An 18,083-nucleotide genomic window follows, 5' to 3' on the forward strand; every position below is an offset into this window, starting at 1 on the left:
AGCACTAACTTTGTCAATTTGGGTCACATCTGAGGCTAGCTGGGCTACTTCCAGAAAATTCTCAGATGCCTCTGTATGATAAGCATCATCACCCTTGATTTGCAGATGAGGAAACAGAGGCTCTAAGAAGCATAGAGATTTGCCCAAGACAAGTTCCAACCTTGTGTTTGTTTCACTACATAATAATTCAATCCAAATATTGGAGCTGCCATTTTATCACTTCTCTATACACCCCTTCTCCAAATTCCAATGCTATATGGTTAATACAAGATAATTAGCTTAGTTCATTAGGAGTTATCCTAAGAACTGTTTGGAAGGATGCCCATGACTGATGATATCTTCTGTCATTTTCTAATCAGAGTGAAATGGTCTGAATGTGTCCCCCCAAAAGGTGCATGTTGAAACATAATCTGCAATGTGTTGGTGTTAAGAGGCAGGGTTTTTGGGAGGTGATCAGGTCCTGAGAGGTCCACCCTTGTGAGTGGGATTAGTGCCCTTTTAAAATAAGCCTGAGGGAGCTCATTTACCCCTTCCACCATGTGTAAGGACGCAGCAAGAAGGCACCATCTATGAAACAAACAGAACCCTCACCAGATGCCAAATCTGCTGATGCCTTGAGCTTCTCAGCCTCCAGAACTGTGAGCAATACATTTCTGTTGTTTATGATTTACCCAGTCTGTGGTATTCGGTTATAACAGCCCAAACAAACCAAGACATAGATTTTATTGTTTGTCTCCTTGTTTCCTTTTCGATATGAGTGTGTTCATCATGGGGACGGTTTAATAAATTAACAGCAATCAATTTAAAAGAAACAATTTATTTATTGCTTAAAGAACATGGATCATGAAAATTTAATACAGCTGAAAAAGAACTCCAAACAACCTAAGGTTGTTAAGGAAGTTTTCATAGGCATTATAGGTATCTGGTTCTTCCTAACCTTTTCTGATGGGTGTTACATTGAGGAAGCTTATGATGAAGATAACAGCTCAGAATTTCTTCATCTCTACTCTATTCCCTTAGCTGGTGAATAACAACCAGCCCTTCCTAAAAACACAACAGCAGAATAAATGTAAGCAGAAGCAAGAAATCATCCCTGAGCAGGACAACAGCCCTAGTACCCGAACAGAGACTGGACCCAACCTAGTATTAACTGCTGCGAGGTAGGCATGTAAATTCACTGTGGAAGGTCCTAGTCTTTGGTAAAAATGAATTGATATTTTGTTTTTGTTTTAGGAAATGCTGCAAACAAACAGAAGAGTTAAGAAAATCTCAAACAAAGGGGCTAGAATGTCTGCCTTTGGCAAGAATGGTTAACTCATCTGCTGGCACCATAGCACAGAAACAGTATAAATAATTCCCATTTGGCACGGTGTTGTGTGCCTGTAGTTCTAGCTACTCAGGAGGCTGAGGTGGGAGGATGTGTTAAGCCCAGGAGTTCAAGTCCAGCCTGGGCAACACAGCAAGACCCAGTCTCCAAAATAATAATCACAGTAATACCAATTCTCAAACTGACAAAGATAAACTAAGCCCCATGATTGAATGGGGTCTTTTAAGTCTACTACTTTTTTTTTTAATACTGTCCCTTTTTATATGACTACAAACATCAAACATTATAACTAGCAAGAAAGGTGCTAACAAATACAGTTGATTTCACATAAGGCAACTGAAGGGTCAGAAACATGCACAATTTCATCCAGTCTTCAGGCTGGATGGTGAATCCAAGGTTTGTGTGCCAGGCTAAAGGTTCTCCTTACTTCAGAAAACATGTCAATTGTTCCTGGAGGGAAATGAGCTGTAAGGAGAGGCAGAAAACCATGAAAAACTTATCTGAATTCTTAAGTTTCATGACTTAATCTAGAATTTACTTACACGAAGCAAAAAAACTATTGTTATTTGGCATTTATAAGGTTATTTTAGTCTTCTAATGTTCCAAAGAACAATGCCACAATGAAGAATACATGTACAGTGTCGTGGCCATGACACTGCCATTTATTATGCCAAACTTATAAAAAGGAAGCTTTAAAAGTGAATCTGCTTTTAAAAACTGAATAGGTATACTATTAAGAATCTGTGCTTCTGTAAAGAATATACAGAGGTCACCACTCACTGTAGGGGCAAAGGAGATAGGATCACTGTAGTCATGTTCTAAGAGTAAGAGGATAAGGCAGTTGGTATAGTCTCTTGTCCCAGTGAACACAATGGGTCTTATATTGAGTATTACCTACTGCTTCTTGCCACATTATGAGACACTTAGAAACTGGGTCAGAGTCCTGAACATGATGTTCTACTTATGCTTTCTAAGTGAGAAGCCCTGAACCTTTTGTGGTATAGGATTTAATTTTTTAACTTGAAGTGGTAAAGTGATCAATAACATTCAGATATGTATATCCTCTTTGGAACAAATATTATTAGTTTTTCATAGGACATATTGTTCCAAAGATTATTTTTCAATATTATTCAATTTAGGTAAATTCATATAGAATTTTAGTCTTTGAAATGAACAGAATGGAGCATTGTAAAATAATCTTATGAGGTGTACATCACGTACCAAACCATTATAATTGCTGTGTGCAGTAACTCAGAGGCTCTTCTCACTCAGATGCTGTGACCCTTTGCTTGATCATGATTACAACCACTGACTGCTCCAGTTCTTTCTCCCTTGTAGGCTCTTTCTCCTCCTACCACCTGCTAAAGGTAGGTTTTTCCCCAGGTTCAGACTTCATACTGAACAGTCAACCTGGATAACTCATCTAACCCCACAACTTTAATGACCATTTCTGTCTCTCTTCAATCTCCCATTTTCAAAAGCACTTCCAACTAAACTCAACAACTTCTCCAACCCCCAGCCTCCCAAATCCTCTTTCTGTTGTCTTAATTTCAATTAATGGCATACTATTTACCATTTACCTAGGCTTTGGACTCATCTTTGTTTCCCTTTTTGTCTGTAAATTTAATCAATTGAATAAGTTCTGTTTCCTTCTACCACTTACACCTTCCTCTAGTCTCTCCCACTCCAATTTCTCCTATGTACTTCTGGCAGAAAAATCTTCCTGAGTTACTCCCTAGGTGAAAAGGTTTTGAAGGCTCATTATGACCTACACCAAGAATCTAAACCCTTTAGCCAGGCATCACCACCTCCAAGCCAGTATGCATGCTGCTTTCTCATAGGTCTTCCTGTTTTTAATCTCCTTATTCAAACCCTACCTACATGTTAAGGCCCCAAACATCATCTTCTCCATGAAGCCTTCCCTAATACCCAGGAACAGAAGTGAACTCTCATCCCCTTACGTCCCTGCCCCTCTCATGAATTTCTCCCCAAGTGCAGAGACTACATCATAAGCATTTTATAGCTGCCTGAAGAGCCTAGCTTAAAGTAGGCACCCAATAAATCTATGTTGAATAAATGAACTACCACAAAGGACTCTGAGTAAAGTTTATAGCTACATTTCTATGTTGAAAATAGCACTTCTCAATGCTAACTATAGTCACGCATTGCTTAATGATGGGGATACATTCTGAGAAATTCATTTTTAGGTGATTTCGTCATTGTACAAACATCATAGAGTGTACTTACACAAACCTAGATGGTACAGCCTACTGTACACCTAGATTATGTGGTATGGCCTATTGCTCTTAGGCTATAAATCTATACAGCATGTGACTACTGAATACTGAAGACAATGGGAACACAATGGCTAGTATTTGTGTGTCTAGACATAGAAAAGGTACAGCAAAAATAGGATATACAAAATTTTAAGGCCGGGTGTGGTGGCTCATGCCTGTAGCACTTTGAGAGGCTGAGGTGGAAGGGTTGTTTGAACGAAGGAGTTCGAGACTAGCCTGGGCAACATAATGAGACTGTATCTCTACAAAGAAAAATGTTTAAAAAATAGCTGTGCATGGTGGCATGTGCATGTAGTCCCAGCTACTCGGGAGGCTGAGGTGGAAGGATCGCCTGAGCTCAGGAGGTTGAGGTTGCAGTGAGCTGTGATTGTGTTGCTGCACTCCAGCCTGAGCAACAGTGAGACTCCAATTAAAAAAAAAAAGATGCTGGACTCGGTGGCTCAGCCTGTAATCCCGCACTTTGGGAGGCTGAGGTAAGTGAATTGCCTGAGCCTGTGGGTTTGAGACCTGCCTGGGCACCTTGGCGAGACTTCATCTCCACAATAAATCAAAAATTAGCCGGGCGTGGTAGCACCTGCCTGTAGTTCCAGCTACTTGGAAGGCTGAGGTGGAAGGATCGCCGGAGCCCAGCAGGTCAAGGCTGCAGTGGCCGAGAGCGGCCACTGCACTCCAGTCTTGGTGACAAAGTGAGACTCCAACTCAAAAAAAAAAAAAAAAGATTTAAAAATGGTACACTTGTAATAGAGTACTCACCATGAATGGAGCTTGCAGGACTGGGGTTGCCTGAGTTAGTGGTGAGTGAATGTGAAGGCCTAGGATATTACTGTCCACTACTGTAGATGTTATAAACACTGTACACTTAGGCTACACTCAATTTATTAAAAAATAAAGTGTGCTATAAGGTTATGATGGCTACAATGTCACTAGGTGATAGAAGTTTTTTAGCTCCATTCTAATCTTATGGGACCGCAGTTATATGTGGTCTGCTGTTGACCAAAATGTCCTTATCCTGATGTGATTGTACTTACATGAATGAAAACAAAGATGTATGGTAAGTAATAAAGCAATCTTGTCATTAATTGCTCACCTGGTTGGTTTTAAGCAGTCCTTGAATAAGTGATTTGCTGAGAAGAAGGATTATATAGAACATAAAAATTCCCCTGGCCTTGTGGGGACAGGGATGGGGAGCAGTACCTCTACCTTGAGAGCATTGTGCTAAGCCCATCTTCATAACACAACCTCCATATTCTTTAAAATTGTTACCCTCAACAGTATAGAGCTGGTGTCAGCATACATTTTCTTTTTTTCTTTTTTGAGACAGGGTCTCACTCTGTCCCCCAGATTGTAGTGCACTGTCAAGATCATGGCTCACTGCAGCCTTGAACTCCTAGGCTCAAATGATTTTCCTGCCTCAGTCTCCTGAGTAGCTGGGACTATATGGGTGTGTGCCACCACACCCGGCTAATTTTTTTTTATTTTTATAGAGATGAGATCTTGCTTTGTTGCCCAGGCTGGTCTCAAACTCAAACAGTCCTCCTGCTCTGGCAGTCCTCCTGCTCTGGCAGTCCTGCTCTGGGCTCAAGCAGTCCTCCTGCTCTGGCCTCCCAAAGTGCTGGGATTATAGGTGAGGCATTGCACATTTTCTGTACAGCTACATGACCCTTATTTATCCCACACTGCTGCTTCTCTTTTCACATGGTACACTCTCTTGTGGCTTTGAATAATATAGTTGTTGTGCAAGTTAGAAATCTGGAACTCATCCTTACATTTTCTTCTCTTTCAATACTCAGTAATTGACCGAAGCCCCATCAATTCTACCGTCAAAATACATTCTCTCATATATCAATGTTCGTAGCAGCATCATTCATAATAGCAAAAAGGGGAAGCAACCCAAATGAAACCCATATGAAAGGATAAACAAAATGTGGTATATACATAAAATGGAATATTATTCAGTCTTAAATTGAATGAAGTATTGATACATGCCACAACATGGATGAATTTTGAAAACATTTTGCTAGGTGAAAGAAGCCAGACTCCAAAGATAATATATTATATGATCCCACTTGTATGAAATAACCAGAATAGGTTGTAGATTAGAGAAAAGTAGACTAGTGGTTGTTTAGGGCTGGGCAGGGAAAAGACTCAGAAAAAATGGGGAGTGACTACTAATGAGTACAAGGTTTCTTTTTGGGGTGATGAAAATATTCTAAAACTGTGGTGATAGCTGCACAACTCTGAATATGCTAAAAGCCACTGAATTGTGTAATTTAAATGGGTGAAGTGCATGGTATGTATATTACATCTCCATAAAGGTGTTATAAAAACATTGTTATTGCAGTTTAAAAACCTATATTCTTGCTGGGCATGGTGGCTCATGCCTGCAATTCCAGTACTTTGGGAGGCTGAGGTGGGAGGATTGCTTGAGCCCAGGTGTTTGAGAACAGCCTAGGCAACATAGCGAGACCTTGTCTCTACAAAAAAATTTAAAAAATTATCCAGGTGTGGTGGTGCACACCTGTAGTCCCAGCTACTTGGGAAGCTGAGGAAGGAGGATCACCTGAGTACAGGAGGTCAAGGCTATGGTGAGTTGTGATGGTGCCACTGCACTCCAGCCTGGACAACACAGTAAGACCCCCAACTCAAATACTTTTAAATTTTAAAAAATCTATATTCTTTCCATCTCCACTGCCTCTGCCTTAGTCCAAGTTAGCATCATCTCTTATTAGACTACTACACAGCCTCCTAACTGGCCTCATTGCTTTACTTCTGCCCTCCTACAAACTATTCTCTAAATAATAATCAGGTTAATCTTTAACATTGAAAAAGGATATGATTCTCTTGCGTAAAATTCTTTAAGGGCTTTCACATCCTCCTTATCATGATCTGCAAAGAAACTTACATATGGCCTCTGCCTACTTCTCCAACCTTATGTTATGCCCTTCTCTTCCTTGCTTTAAATCCTCCCAAGGTCCTCAAAGAGGCTAAGTTCTTTCCCTGTGTAGGGCCTTGCATATGCTCCACTGAAGAGGCTCTTCATCCCACTCTGCCTGAACTTATCCTCCAGGTCTCAGCTTAAATATCACCTCCTTATAGAGGCTTATCATGATTCCCTGATTTAACTCAGGACTACTCTCTTTATTCTAATAGCACCACCAACTTTTTTTCTTCATAACACTTCTTCACAATTTGTACCTTTATATTTGTACAGTCTGTTTACTGTCAATTTCCCCTGCTAGACTGTTAGCTCCATGAGGACAAGTACAGCAGGTCTTCAAATAACATTTCATTTTCATTACAGTAAGTCCTCACTTAATGTCATCAACAAGTCCTTTGAAGCTGCAACTTTAAGTGAGATGATGTACAAAAGGTCCTCTAATAACATCTAGTTCAATGTTGTTTTGTTATAACTTTGCCAAGAAAAAAAATTGCTTCCCACCGGAGCCACTGCTTGTGTGGAGTTTGCACATTCTCCCCATGTCTGCATGGATTTTCTCTGTGTGCTCTGGCTTCTTCCCACATCCTGAAGATTGTGCACATTAGGTGAATTGGTATGCCTGAATGGTCCCAGTGTGAGTGAGTGTGGGGTTTGTATGTGTGGGTGTGCCCTATGATGAGATGACGTCCTGTCCAAGGCTGGTTCCTGCCTTGTGCCCTGAGCTGCTAGGATAGGCTCTGGCCACTCTCAACCTTGAACTGAAATAACTGGTTAATAATTATCTTACTTATTTTTACTACTCTTTCCTAAATGTACGTATAGCTCACAGTTTTTCAATGTTTATTATTAGAAGTGCTTTGGTTTTTATTTAGATGTTTGGTGATATTTTTTGACCAGAAATATGCCATAGGAACTTAACTCTTGTTTGTATCAATTAGCCTATGGTAAAATTGGTTTTGTTATACATTATTTCACTTAAAGTTGCAGTTTCCAAGAACCTATTAATGACGGCAAGTTAGGACTTACTGTATTGTATCTGTCTTATTCAACACTGTACATCCAGTGCCTTTAACTTTATAGGCATGCAATATCTGTTGAATGAGTGAATTTTCACAAATACCTTGTTCCACCCTGTTACCCTCATTTAGAAGATTTGACCATTCCTATTCCTGTGAGAGGAACATCCAGAAATAATATTGGGGGTAAGCCGGGGATTCTTTGTATCAAATGTTTTTTGGTTAACGTGAAAACATACTTCCTTACCTGCTCATTTGTTTGCTTTTCCTGTAACTTAAGCTGCTCCAGCATAGTCCGTAGATGTTTCTGGAAAACAAATTGTATCAGTTAGTCTCAAAGGAAAAAAGAACCAAGGGGGACAAGGAGACTGGCAAATAATTTGTAAGCAAGAAAACAAAAGAGCACTTTGGGGGGAAGAAAGATTTAGAGTATAAAAATCACATTCCCTAACTACAGTGGCATCCTATTTGATTTTATAAACGCTATACAGCATTTTCTTCTTGCCCTAAAATAAATGCTTAAAACGCCTTAATGTTATCTTTTTCTAGTGTAGCACACAAGCTCTTTGGCTGTTGTGACCTGTCAGATAAGCTGGCTTAGAATCTGATGCCGAAGACTCCTCCATTTTTTCTCACTAGGGCAGAATATTACTATTCCTAACTAGTGCTACATGCAACAATAATAATCACGATAATACCCTGTATCTGTATCTTTCAAAGTGTGCCCATATCTATTATCTTACTTGATTATTCTACAGGACAATACCCAAAATGGGTATAGCTCTGTATCGAGTTACTACCCTTTGATAACTATAGCTTTATAGAAAATGAAATCTGGCAAGGGATTCTCCAAAGGCTTCAGAACTTTCCTCATTATAAAAAGGGAAGCAACCATGGCCTAAACATGCTTTCTGAAGCTCTTAAAAATGTATTAATAAAAATAAAGCAAGATATGTATTCTTGCTCATGCATGTACTGAAAAATTTAAAAACTCATTTAATTATCTTTTACTGTAATGAATAAATTTTGATACAAACAGCAGGGATCAACCTATACCCTATCATTTACTGTGATCTTTGGCAAGTTACTTCTTTTGAGTTTCCAGTTTTTAATCTATAAAATGGGAATGGTGACAGTATCTATGTTTCAGGGATGTGAGGATAATAGGAGCTAATACATGTTCAATTCTTAAGTCTTTATGTGCCTTTTATATAGCAGATGCTTGATATTAGCAATTATTATCTCAAATCACCTGGTCTCTTTCCAAAAATGCTTATACTAGATGATCAAAAGTACTCAGGTGAAAGGAAAGAGGGATCTCTTTTATTGGGAGTTTCTAAGAGTCTGCTTAGGTTCATGAGTGAACAAGAACACTGCTAGAGATGACATAAGAGGAAACACAAAGACAGGATATTTTGAAAGTCATATATCAGGATTTCTTTTTACCAGCCAACAAGAATTTACCTTGAGTATCTGGTTTTCCACTTTCATGATGAGATCCTTCTGTCTCTGTGCTTTGTTCTGAATCTTGTAGAGCCTTTTCTCCATGTAATAAATCTGCTTCTGAATGTTCATGACTAACAGAGACAGACACAAACTTTATCTAAATATGGCCTAAACTAATGGACTGAGATCCAAATCAAGTAAAACTCTTATACATCTGAGAAATCACTTCTCAAACTTAGCCTTGCATCTAACTTGTGTTTAGAGCAGCCTTTGGCACTGCCACCTACCCTCTCCCATCCCTTTGTCTTTTCCTATGACTTACCTATTGGACCGGCGCCTTCCTTTGCCTCATACTGGCCAGATTCAATAAACTTGGCTTGGAGCTCCCTCTCCAGATCTTCAGAATCCTCCTCCTCCTCCTCTTCTTCTTCCTCTTCTTCATCCTCCTCCTCATCATCCTCTTCCTCTTCTTGCTTCTCGTCATCATCCTCATCCTCATCATCATGATCACCACTGTGACCGCTAGAGTCACTAGACACCTCCCGAAGCATGCCATATGCTATAGGTTTTAAGCAAGAGGAAGGTGAAACTATCTGAAGCTTTGCAAGTGACTCATACTCCAAATACAATTATACTCTTTATTTTCAAACTCACTGGACAACCAGTGAATTTTATTTTAATTAATTAATTTTATTTTATTTTATTTATTTTTGAGTAGGAGTCTCACTCTGTTGCCCTGGCTGGAGTACAGTGGCACTCTCATGGCCACCGCAGCCTCAACCTGCTGGGCTCAAGTGTTTCTTCTGCCTCAGCCTTCCAAGTAGCTGGAACTAAAAGCGTGTATCACCATGCCCAGTTAATTTTTTTATTTCTTGTAGAGACAAGGTCTTGCCAAGTTGCCCAGGCTGATCTCAAACTTCTGGACTCAGGCAATCCTCTCTTCTTCACCTCCCTAAGTGCTGGGATTACAGATGTGAGTCACTGCGCCCAGCTACCAGTGAATTTTAAAAATAATTTTTCCTGCAGGATGATCATTCCCTTCACAAAACAATGACAGGAAATGCACATATTCGATGATGAAGACATGTAGAGAATCTAAGGGTGCAAAGGAAGTTAGAATACCAGGGGTGGATGGAAGATCAGAATGCCAATCTGAAACCCCTAAAGTGCTGAGGGACCAGTAAGAGGGAAGAAGGGCAGAGGCATCCTTTTTCTGTGATTAGCCTGTGAGTTTAGAAATGATTTGAAACCCAGTCAACACCTCCCCTATCTGAAGTGCCCGCTTCCCTTTACTAAAGTACCTGATGAGATATGACCCAGTTTGTACTCACTTGTTCCTGGAGACAGCTCAAAGCCTGGAATAAAGCCTTGACATTCTATTTCTTTGGTTTCACCTTCAGCAATGACTTCCCATCCTGAAAGGAGGGGGCAGTCAAGGAAAACACAGAAGGAAAGGAGAAGACACAGCTGAGAGGAAGAAGTTCTTTGGGTAAAAGTGCTATTTCATTTAGTCTAACTTTAGGCCATTTGTATCTGAATTCCTAGTTTGGAGAAGTGAATTTTCAATTAAACAAGCACATAAATTTCTGTTATATAAATTTATTCTTCCTAGCTAGAACACAAATTTCCAAAACCTTAAGTTTTACATATCAAAACTGGCACACAAATACCAGAGGTGAGAGTTCATCAGCACGTGCATATAGGGTGGAACAGACTATGCAGAAAATATTTTTTAAAAGGATACGGGCACTTACAGCTTCAGCATCTGAACACAGCAATCTTTTTACCTCCCTTTCCACATCTGGAGAGTCAGTGGGCTGAAGCAAAGTGGGGGAGGTGATGCCAGTATTGTCATTTAATGCCTTTTGTTTTTCAGGAGTGTTCTTTTCCTACATACCAATGAATTCAAATGATTATACCTTTAGATGCTCATCCAACCAAATTTCTACTTCAAGTAGTGCTATTTATGAAGGAATCTTTACACACGGGTCTAGAATTTTGTACAGTACACTTATTTTTCCCAATTAAATTATTTGAGACATTTCATCTTTTTAATCTGTAACTCTATGGTAAAGACCACTCTCAGAAATACAATCCTTAGATCTCAGTTATTAATTATTTGCCCTGATCCATATTGGCAAAGAACTATAATTATTCATTATTTAGAAGTAAATTGGTTTAAAGATACAAATTCCCAGATTTCATTTCCCCACATCTTTATTACTAGAGATGTTCCTACAAAAACTGGATCTTAGCTACACAGTCTCCCTTGAATCCAGTTTTAGATAATTATCTCCACAGCAACCAATTTGCCATGCCACAAATAGAAATTAGGACTTGGAGGGGGAATAAGCAATTGCAAACAATTGCTGTTAAAAGTGAACCCTGGCTTCCAAGGAATGGCTTTTGAAATAAATATCAGAGAAAAAAACAGATTAGAATATACAGGGTCAATAGCCAAATTCCATCTTTTCCTCTAAAGAGGAGTTATCAAACATTAAAGGATGAATTCAGTTTTCAGTGAAATCAATCTAATGTACGGGTATGGAAGTGGGTGTTAGAGGTGAGAGGGAAGGCTCAAAAGTAACTTTTATGATTTATTTGGTTTGTTGGAACTAGTGAGCTATGAAATAAAACACATTAAGGGTAAACAATGACATTATGATTGGTCTACCTCAGTAAAGCTTGCTTCTTCCACTTGTTTGCAATCAGCAGGCTATAAAATAAAACACAACCAACAATGAAGTTATAGTATGACTGATCTACTTCAGTAAAGCTTAAAGAACTCTACAACTATTCTTAATTTAACTTTGCATTTAGTAGGCACTCAGTAAATGTTGTTGACCAACAGAGTATAAAAAGCTAAGACAACTATGTTCATGGATTGGAAGATTCAACATAGCAAAGATGTCAATTCTCCCCAAATTGGTCTATATGTTTAATGCAATTCCCATTAAAATTCCAGAAAGGTTTTCTGTAGACATAGACAAGCTTATTCTGAAATTTATATGGAAAAGTATAGGCTCTAGAATGGCTAAAAAATATTGACAAAGAAAAACAAAATGGGAGCAATAATTCTTCAGATTTCAAGACCTAGTATATAGCTACACTGTGATATCAGTAAAGGACTCAACACATGGATCAGTGGAACACAATAGGAAACCCAGAAATAAACTCACACAAATATGCCCAACTGATTTTTGGCAAAGATGCAAAAACAAAACAACAGAGGAAGGACAGCCCTTTCAACAAATAGTACTAAAGCAATTGGACATTCTTAGGCAAAAAAATCATTGAACTAAACCTCATACCTTCTACAAAAATTAACTCAAAAATAGAAAATCTTCAGAATCTCAGCAAAGCAATGAGTTCTTAGATTTAATACAAAAGGTAATATCCTTCAAAAAAATCAACTAATTGGACCTCATCAAAACTAAAAATTTTTGCTCTTTGAAAGACCTTGAGAAGTGGATGAAAAGACAAGCTACAGACTAGGAGAAGGTATTTACAAACTACATATCTGGCAAAAGACTAGTAGTATTTAAAGACAAAGAAAACTCTCAAAATTCAACAACTTAAAAAATCAATTTAGAGAATGGGCAAAAGGCATGAACAGATATTTTGCTGAAGTGGATATACAAATAGAAAACAAGCATATGAGATGTTCAACATCATTAGCCATCGGGGAAATGTAAATTAAGACCACAATGAGATCATTACATACCTATCAGAATGGCTAAGAAAAAATGACAACAACATCTAATGCAGATGAGGAAGTGAAGAAACTGGATCACAAATATATTATTGGCTGGAATGTAAAATGGCACAGCCACTCCAGAAAACAGTAAGATAGTTTCTTATAAAAGTAGACGTGCAAACTACCATATGACTCAGTGATTGTATTCCTGGGCATTTATCCCAGAGAAATGAATATTTGCACTGACACAAAAATCTGTTCACAGCTTTATTTATAATAGTCAAAAACTGGAAACAATGGAGATGTCCTTCAATGGGTGAACAGTTAAACTGTGGTACATTCATACCATGGAATACTATTCAGCAAGAAAAAGGAACAAACTAGTGATACAGCCAAAACTTGCATGAATCTTAAGGAGATTATGCTAAATGGAAAAATAAACTAGTCTTTGGTGTAATATACTATATGATTCCATTTATATAACATTTTCAAAATGACAAAATTACAGAAATGGAGAACAGCTTAGTGATTGCCAGGTGTAGGGACTGGGGGTATGAAGTGAGAGGGAGGTGGAAATGGTTATATAAGGGCAGGCTAAGTGATTTTTGTGGTGATGAAACTGTTTAGTATCTTGACTGTGTAAGCAGATACGTGAACCTACACGAGACAGAATTGCATAGAGTTAAACACACGTACACAAACACACAAATACAAGTAAAACTGGAAAAATATGAATAAGATTGGTGAATTATGATGATGTCAATTTCCTGTTTGTGATATTGTACTATAGTTCTGCAAAATGTTACAGAGGGAAAACTGGCAAAAGGGTATACCATATCTCTCTTTTATTTCTTACAACTGTATGTAAATATACAATTATTTCAAAATAAAATGTTTAATTTTTTAAAAAAAGAAACCAAGCCACACTACTCCTGAAGCTTGTTTAAGGTTCTACAAGCCTAAAGTAAAGTTAGGAGTATAACTAACTACAATTTTCAATTTTAAGGTTTTGGATGGGTTCACTTTAAAACTAGATCTTGCAATAAAAAACTGAAAGCAGAAGTTTCAAATGTAAAATTCTTTCAAACCCCCAACGACTAACCTATAACCTCAAGGATCAAGTCTGTTTTTATTCACTGCTATTTTCCCAACCGCTAGTACACAGTGCCTGGCATTTAGCTCATACTCAATAAATGTTTATCGCACATATGAATGAATGAACAAATTAATTCCCAACAGATTTCTCCCTTTCTTTCCCACACATAATCATCTTCTAATCCACCCAGCAGATACACAAATAGCATGCAACTAACCTTTTTTTTAATTTTCCGGAATCTTTTCTTTCTGACATTCTTAAGTGGTGGAGTAACTAAAATAAATACAACATGGTGAAATATATACATGACTGATGGTAGTCACATATCTATCTGAATTTGATAAAGGGAAAGATCATGCTATAAGCCACTGGCTCATGACATGACTCCTTCCCTTAAGAATGTATGAGAGCAGCCGGGCTCGGTGGCTCAGCCTGTAATCCCGCACCTTTGGGAGGCTGAGGTGAGTGGATTGTCTGAGCCTGCGGCTTCGAAACTCGCCTGGGCAACGAGACCTCATCTCTACAATAAATAAATAAAAAAATCAGCCGGGCGTGGTAGCGCATGCCTGTAATTCCGGCTACTTGGAAGGCTGAGGCGGAAGGATCACTGGAGCCCAGCAGGTCAAGGCTGCAGTGGCTGGGAGTGGCCACTGCACTCCAGTCTGGGCGACAGAGTGAGACTCCAACTCAAAAAAAAAAAAAGAATGTATGAGAGCTCAAGTATGTAAGAAGTCCTTGGACCACAAGGAATTAGGATTTAACAGATAAAAGTAGTCAGAATGAGCAAGGGGCTGGTAACTCACTGCCATGCTTCCAGATATATTTTTTCTGTTTCTCCTTTTCCTTTTTCTCAATTTCTGTAAGATCAGTAGGGGTAACTGGTTCTTCTGGAGAAGAGTGCTGATCACCATCATCAGCAGTGCACACAAGCATCTACATTTAGCAAAGACAGGGAAGTTGTCTATGACTGCAAATCTTGGGTCAGCAACAAATCATAATAATTCTTACCACCAGAAATCCTAGAGCACAGAAGAAACTGATTCTTCACACTTCCAGAAAACCAGGTATTATGCAATAATACCCATTTAGATTATCTTGTATTCATATTCTCTCTCTCCCTTTCACCCCCCTCCAGCATTATATATGAACTCTGAGGGTTGCTTTTAGCTAGAGTGCTCACCCCTGCTGGGGGAATATATTGAAAACAGATATATCTTGGCATTTTGATTTAGAGAGGAAACAAGAGATCAACAACAAAGATGGTGAATAAGAACCAACTTAAACCTCCAGAGTTATCAGCACATTGCTTTAGCAGAAAGTTCAGAAGAATATCCCAGCTGTTCATATGTTTTAATTAAAGAAAAGTCACTATAAATGGCAAACAGGGAACTCTACAAATTATCTGGATAAAATAAAGTACTGAAAAGCTAAAGATTAAACACCAAACCAGAAAATGTCATTTCATTTCTGTGCAATTAATCTGGAAATTAGAAGTGACAAGCAGCCATTCACCTAGTGGAAAGGAGTACTGAAAGAAAAATGGAGGGAGAAAAGGATTCCTCGAAGGATGTGAGAGAAAATCAATTAAGAAAACTAGTTCATACCTGGGAAATATTTGCTGTTTTATAAAAGGTTTTTTTATCAAGCGTTTTCAGGCTTCCAATAACACAAGGCAAGTCAACTAGTTTAGCAGTTAGTGAGACATCTTCTATCTCAACAGTTGCGTGACGCTTATCAGCTGAAAAGAAGTAAAGAAGATTAAAGTTGACATCTTCCCAATGAACTCTCAAGCCTCCTAAGGTTTAAATAATGAAGACTTATGTAAGACACACTAATCTTTCAGTGAAACCTATTTCTCATAATGCTAGAATTGTGTACACAATTACGAACTTCCCATAGAAAAGAAGGGAGAGTATGTGGAGCTCTCTTTTCCCAATTTATGTCACTCATTCATAGCTGTTTCTTGTTAATGGGTGTGAACTAAATGTGGGTGAAGTGGCAAATGTCTCATTCTCATCCTGAAAGGCAAATTCTATTCATTTAAACCCATTCATTTTTTTAGACTATTCAATCATGTCATTGCACATGTGTTTTTTTCAAAGGGCTGAGTGAGAGAAGGTTGGTGTTAGAATGGTACTACTAAATCTCAAGTTAAAATCTCTAATTAGCTTCACAAAGATAAAATTCTATACAACAGCTATATACTGAACTCTGAATTCTGCTCAGATATCTCAAACGTGAATGTCACTTAACACATGAGGATTCAGGTGTAATCTAATGTTAAGTGAAAAAAGAAAGCTGCAGAACCATGCTGATAGTAGTTATCTTTGGCATCAAGGTTGGAGAACTGTGAGGATGTAGGGTTTCATTTATTCTTTTGAACTTTTTATTGAATATTCTCCATTTTTCTGAATTTTATAACCCTAAACTTGTACTATGTTTTTGTTAACAAGAGTTAGCTGAGTGATGGGATTATGGGCTACTTTTTGTTTTCTTCTTTATATATGTCTTTGTATTAACACAAAAATAACAGATATTATTTATGATATATGTGTTTCAGACAGACAAGCCTCATCTGAAAACATGTATTTATTGTTTAGATTCTTTGCCCATTTAAAATTGGGTTTTCTTGAGCCAGGTGTGGTGGCTCACACCTGTAATCCCAGCACTTTGGGAGGCAGAGGCAAAAGGATTGCCTGAGCCCAAGGGTTCAAAATCAGCCCTGAGAAACTTGGTGAGACCTCATCTCTACAATAAATCAAACAATTAGCTGGGTGTAATGGTGCATGCCTGTAACTACAAGTACTTAGAAGACTGAGGCAGAAGGATTGCCTGAGCCCAGCAGGTCAAGGCTGCAGTGGCCGTGAGTGTGCCACTGCACTCCAGCCTGGGCAACAGAGTAAGACTCTGACTCAAAAAAAATAAATAAATGAATAAATAAAAAAATAAAATTGGGTTATTTTCTTGTAGTTATATGTTTTCTTCCTTTTTATTTGTCTTGTACTGTCACCCAGGCTGGAGTGCAGTGGTACTAACATAGCTCACTGCCACCTCGAACTCCTTGGCTCAAGCTATTCTCCTGCCTTAGCCTCTTGAATAGCTGAGACTACAGCACATGCTACATGCCAGGCCAATTCCCTAATTTCTAATAAAATTTTCACTCTACAGCTGACTTTTATTTTATATATATATATGTCACACTTTGTCACCCAGGCTGAAGTGCAGTGGTGTGATCATAGCTCACTGCAGCCTTGATCTCCTGAGCTCAAGTGATCCTCCCACCTCAGCTTCCTGAGTAGCTGGGACTATAGCGTGCACCACCATGCCCAGGTAATTTTTAAAATACTTTGTAGAGATAGGGGTCTTGCTATGTTGCCCAGACTGGTCTGGAACTCCTGGCCTCAAGCGATTCTCCTGTTTCAACCTCCCAAAGCACTGGGATTACAGGTATGAGCCACCATGCCCAGCCTATATTTTCAATATTAACCCCTTATCAGGTGTATGGTTTGAAAATATAACAAACGTTATTTAAAATAAACAAATATATGTCACCTATGTAAACAGAGAACAGCATATCCATTTGTCATTCTCTTGGACATTCATAAACCATAAAGCATATATACAGGAGACTACCAGCAGTATGAAAATCTCACAGGTGAATCCAGGTTCTTCCTTATACACACTATAATAATTACCTGAAGTTGCATAATTCCCACTTCCTTTCCTTTTAAGGGGATTTAAGCCTCTCTAAACCCTGAGTCCATCAAGGTAAAGATAAAATTCTACACGTATTATTTTTTCACATCCTTAGTCCTAGTATAGTGCCTGGCACAAAGCAATCCCTTAATAAATAGCAATGTATGGTGAAAGGATAGTAACTACTTACGAGATAAGTCAATTTTGAGTTTATCCTTCATGGTGACACTTCTAGAATGTACTAGGCTTCTGACAATACAAGCATGTTCCTAAAAAGGAGGTAAATTGAAAAATCAGAAGAATTAATTGTCTACTTGGCAGCTAATAGATATATCAAACAAAGCTCTCTCTTAAATAAAACCTAGGCCGGGCTTGGTGGCTCAGCTTGTAATCCCGCGCTTTGGGAGGCTGAGGTGAGTGGACTGCCTGAGCCTGTGGGTTCGAGACCCACCTAGGCAACTTGGCGAGACCTCATCTCTACAATAAATCAAAAATCAGCCGGGTGTGGTAGCGCACGCCTGTAATTCCAGCTACTTGGAAGGCTGAGGCGGAAGGATCACCGGAGCCCAG

At 38.6% G+C, this 18,083-nt stretch overlaps 1 protein-coding gene across 1 annotated transcript in view; it reads right to left on the reverse strand.

Moving 5' to 3' along the window:
- Positions 1-1,750: 1,750 nt before the first annotated feature.
- Positions 1,751-18,083, reverse strand: part of TAF7L (TATA-box binding protein associated factor 7 like) — a 22,755-nt gene continuing 6,422 nt past the window's right edge. Inside the window, exons 3-13 of the mRNA XM_008059834.1 lie at positions 17,704-17,782; positions 15,422-15,555; positions 14,621-14,750; positions 14,035-14,090; positions 11,699-11,740; positions 10,769-10,841; positions 10,326-10,439; positions 9,347-9,583; positions 9,043-9,155; positions 7,826-7,885; positions 1,751-1,792 (exon numbers count right to left, since the gene is read on the reverse strand). Coding sequence (XP_008058025.1) covers positions 1,751-1,792; positions 7,826-7,885; positions 9,043-9,155; positions 9,347-9,583; positions 10,326-10,439; positions 10,769-10,841; positions 11,699-11,740; positions 14,035-14,090; positions 14,621-14,750; positions 15,422-15,555; positions 17,704-17,782 — 1,080 coding nt within the window. The remainder of the gene's footprint in view (positions 1,793-7,825; positions 7,886-9,042; positions 9,156-9,346; positions 9,584-10,325; positions 10,440-10,768; positions 10,842-11,698; positions 11,741-14,034; positions 14,091-14,620; positions 14,751-15,421; positions 15,556-17,703; positions 17,783-18,083) is intronic.

This window comes from Carlito syrichta, unplaced genomic scaffold (assembly GCF_000164805.1).
Source record: "Carlito syrichta isolate Samal-C Ts95f unplaced genomic scaffold, Tarsius_syrichta-2.0.1 Scaffold304388, whole genome shotgun sequence".
Taxonomy (NCBI): Eukaryota; Metazoa; Chordata; class Mammalia; order Primates; family Tarsiidae; genus Carlito; species Carlito syrichta.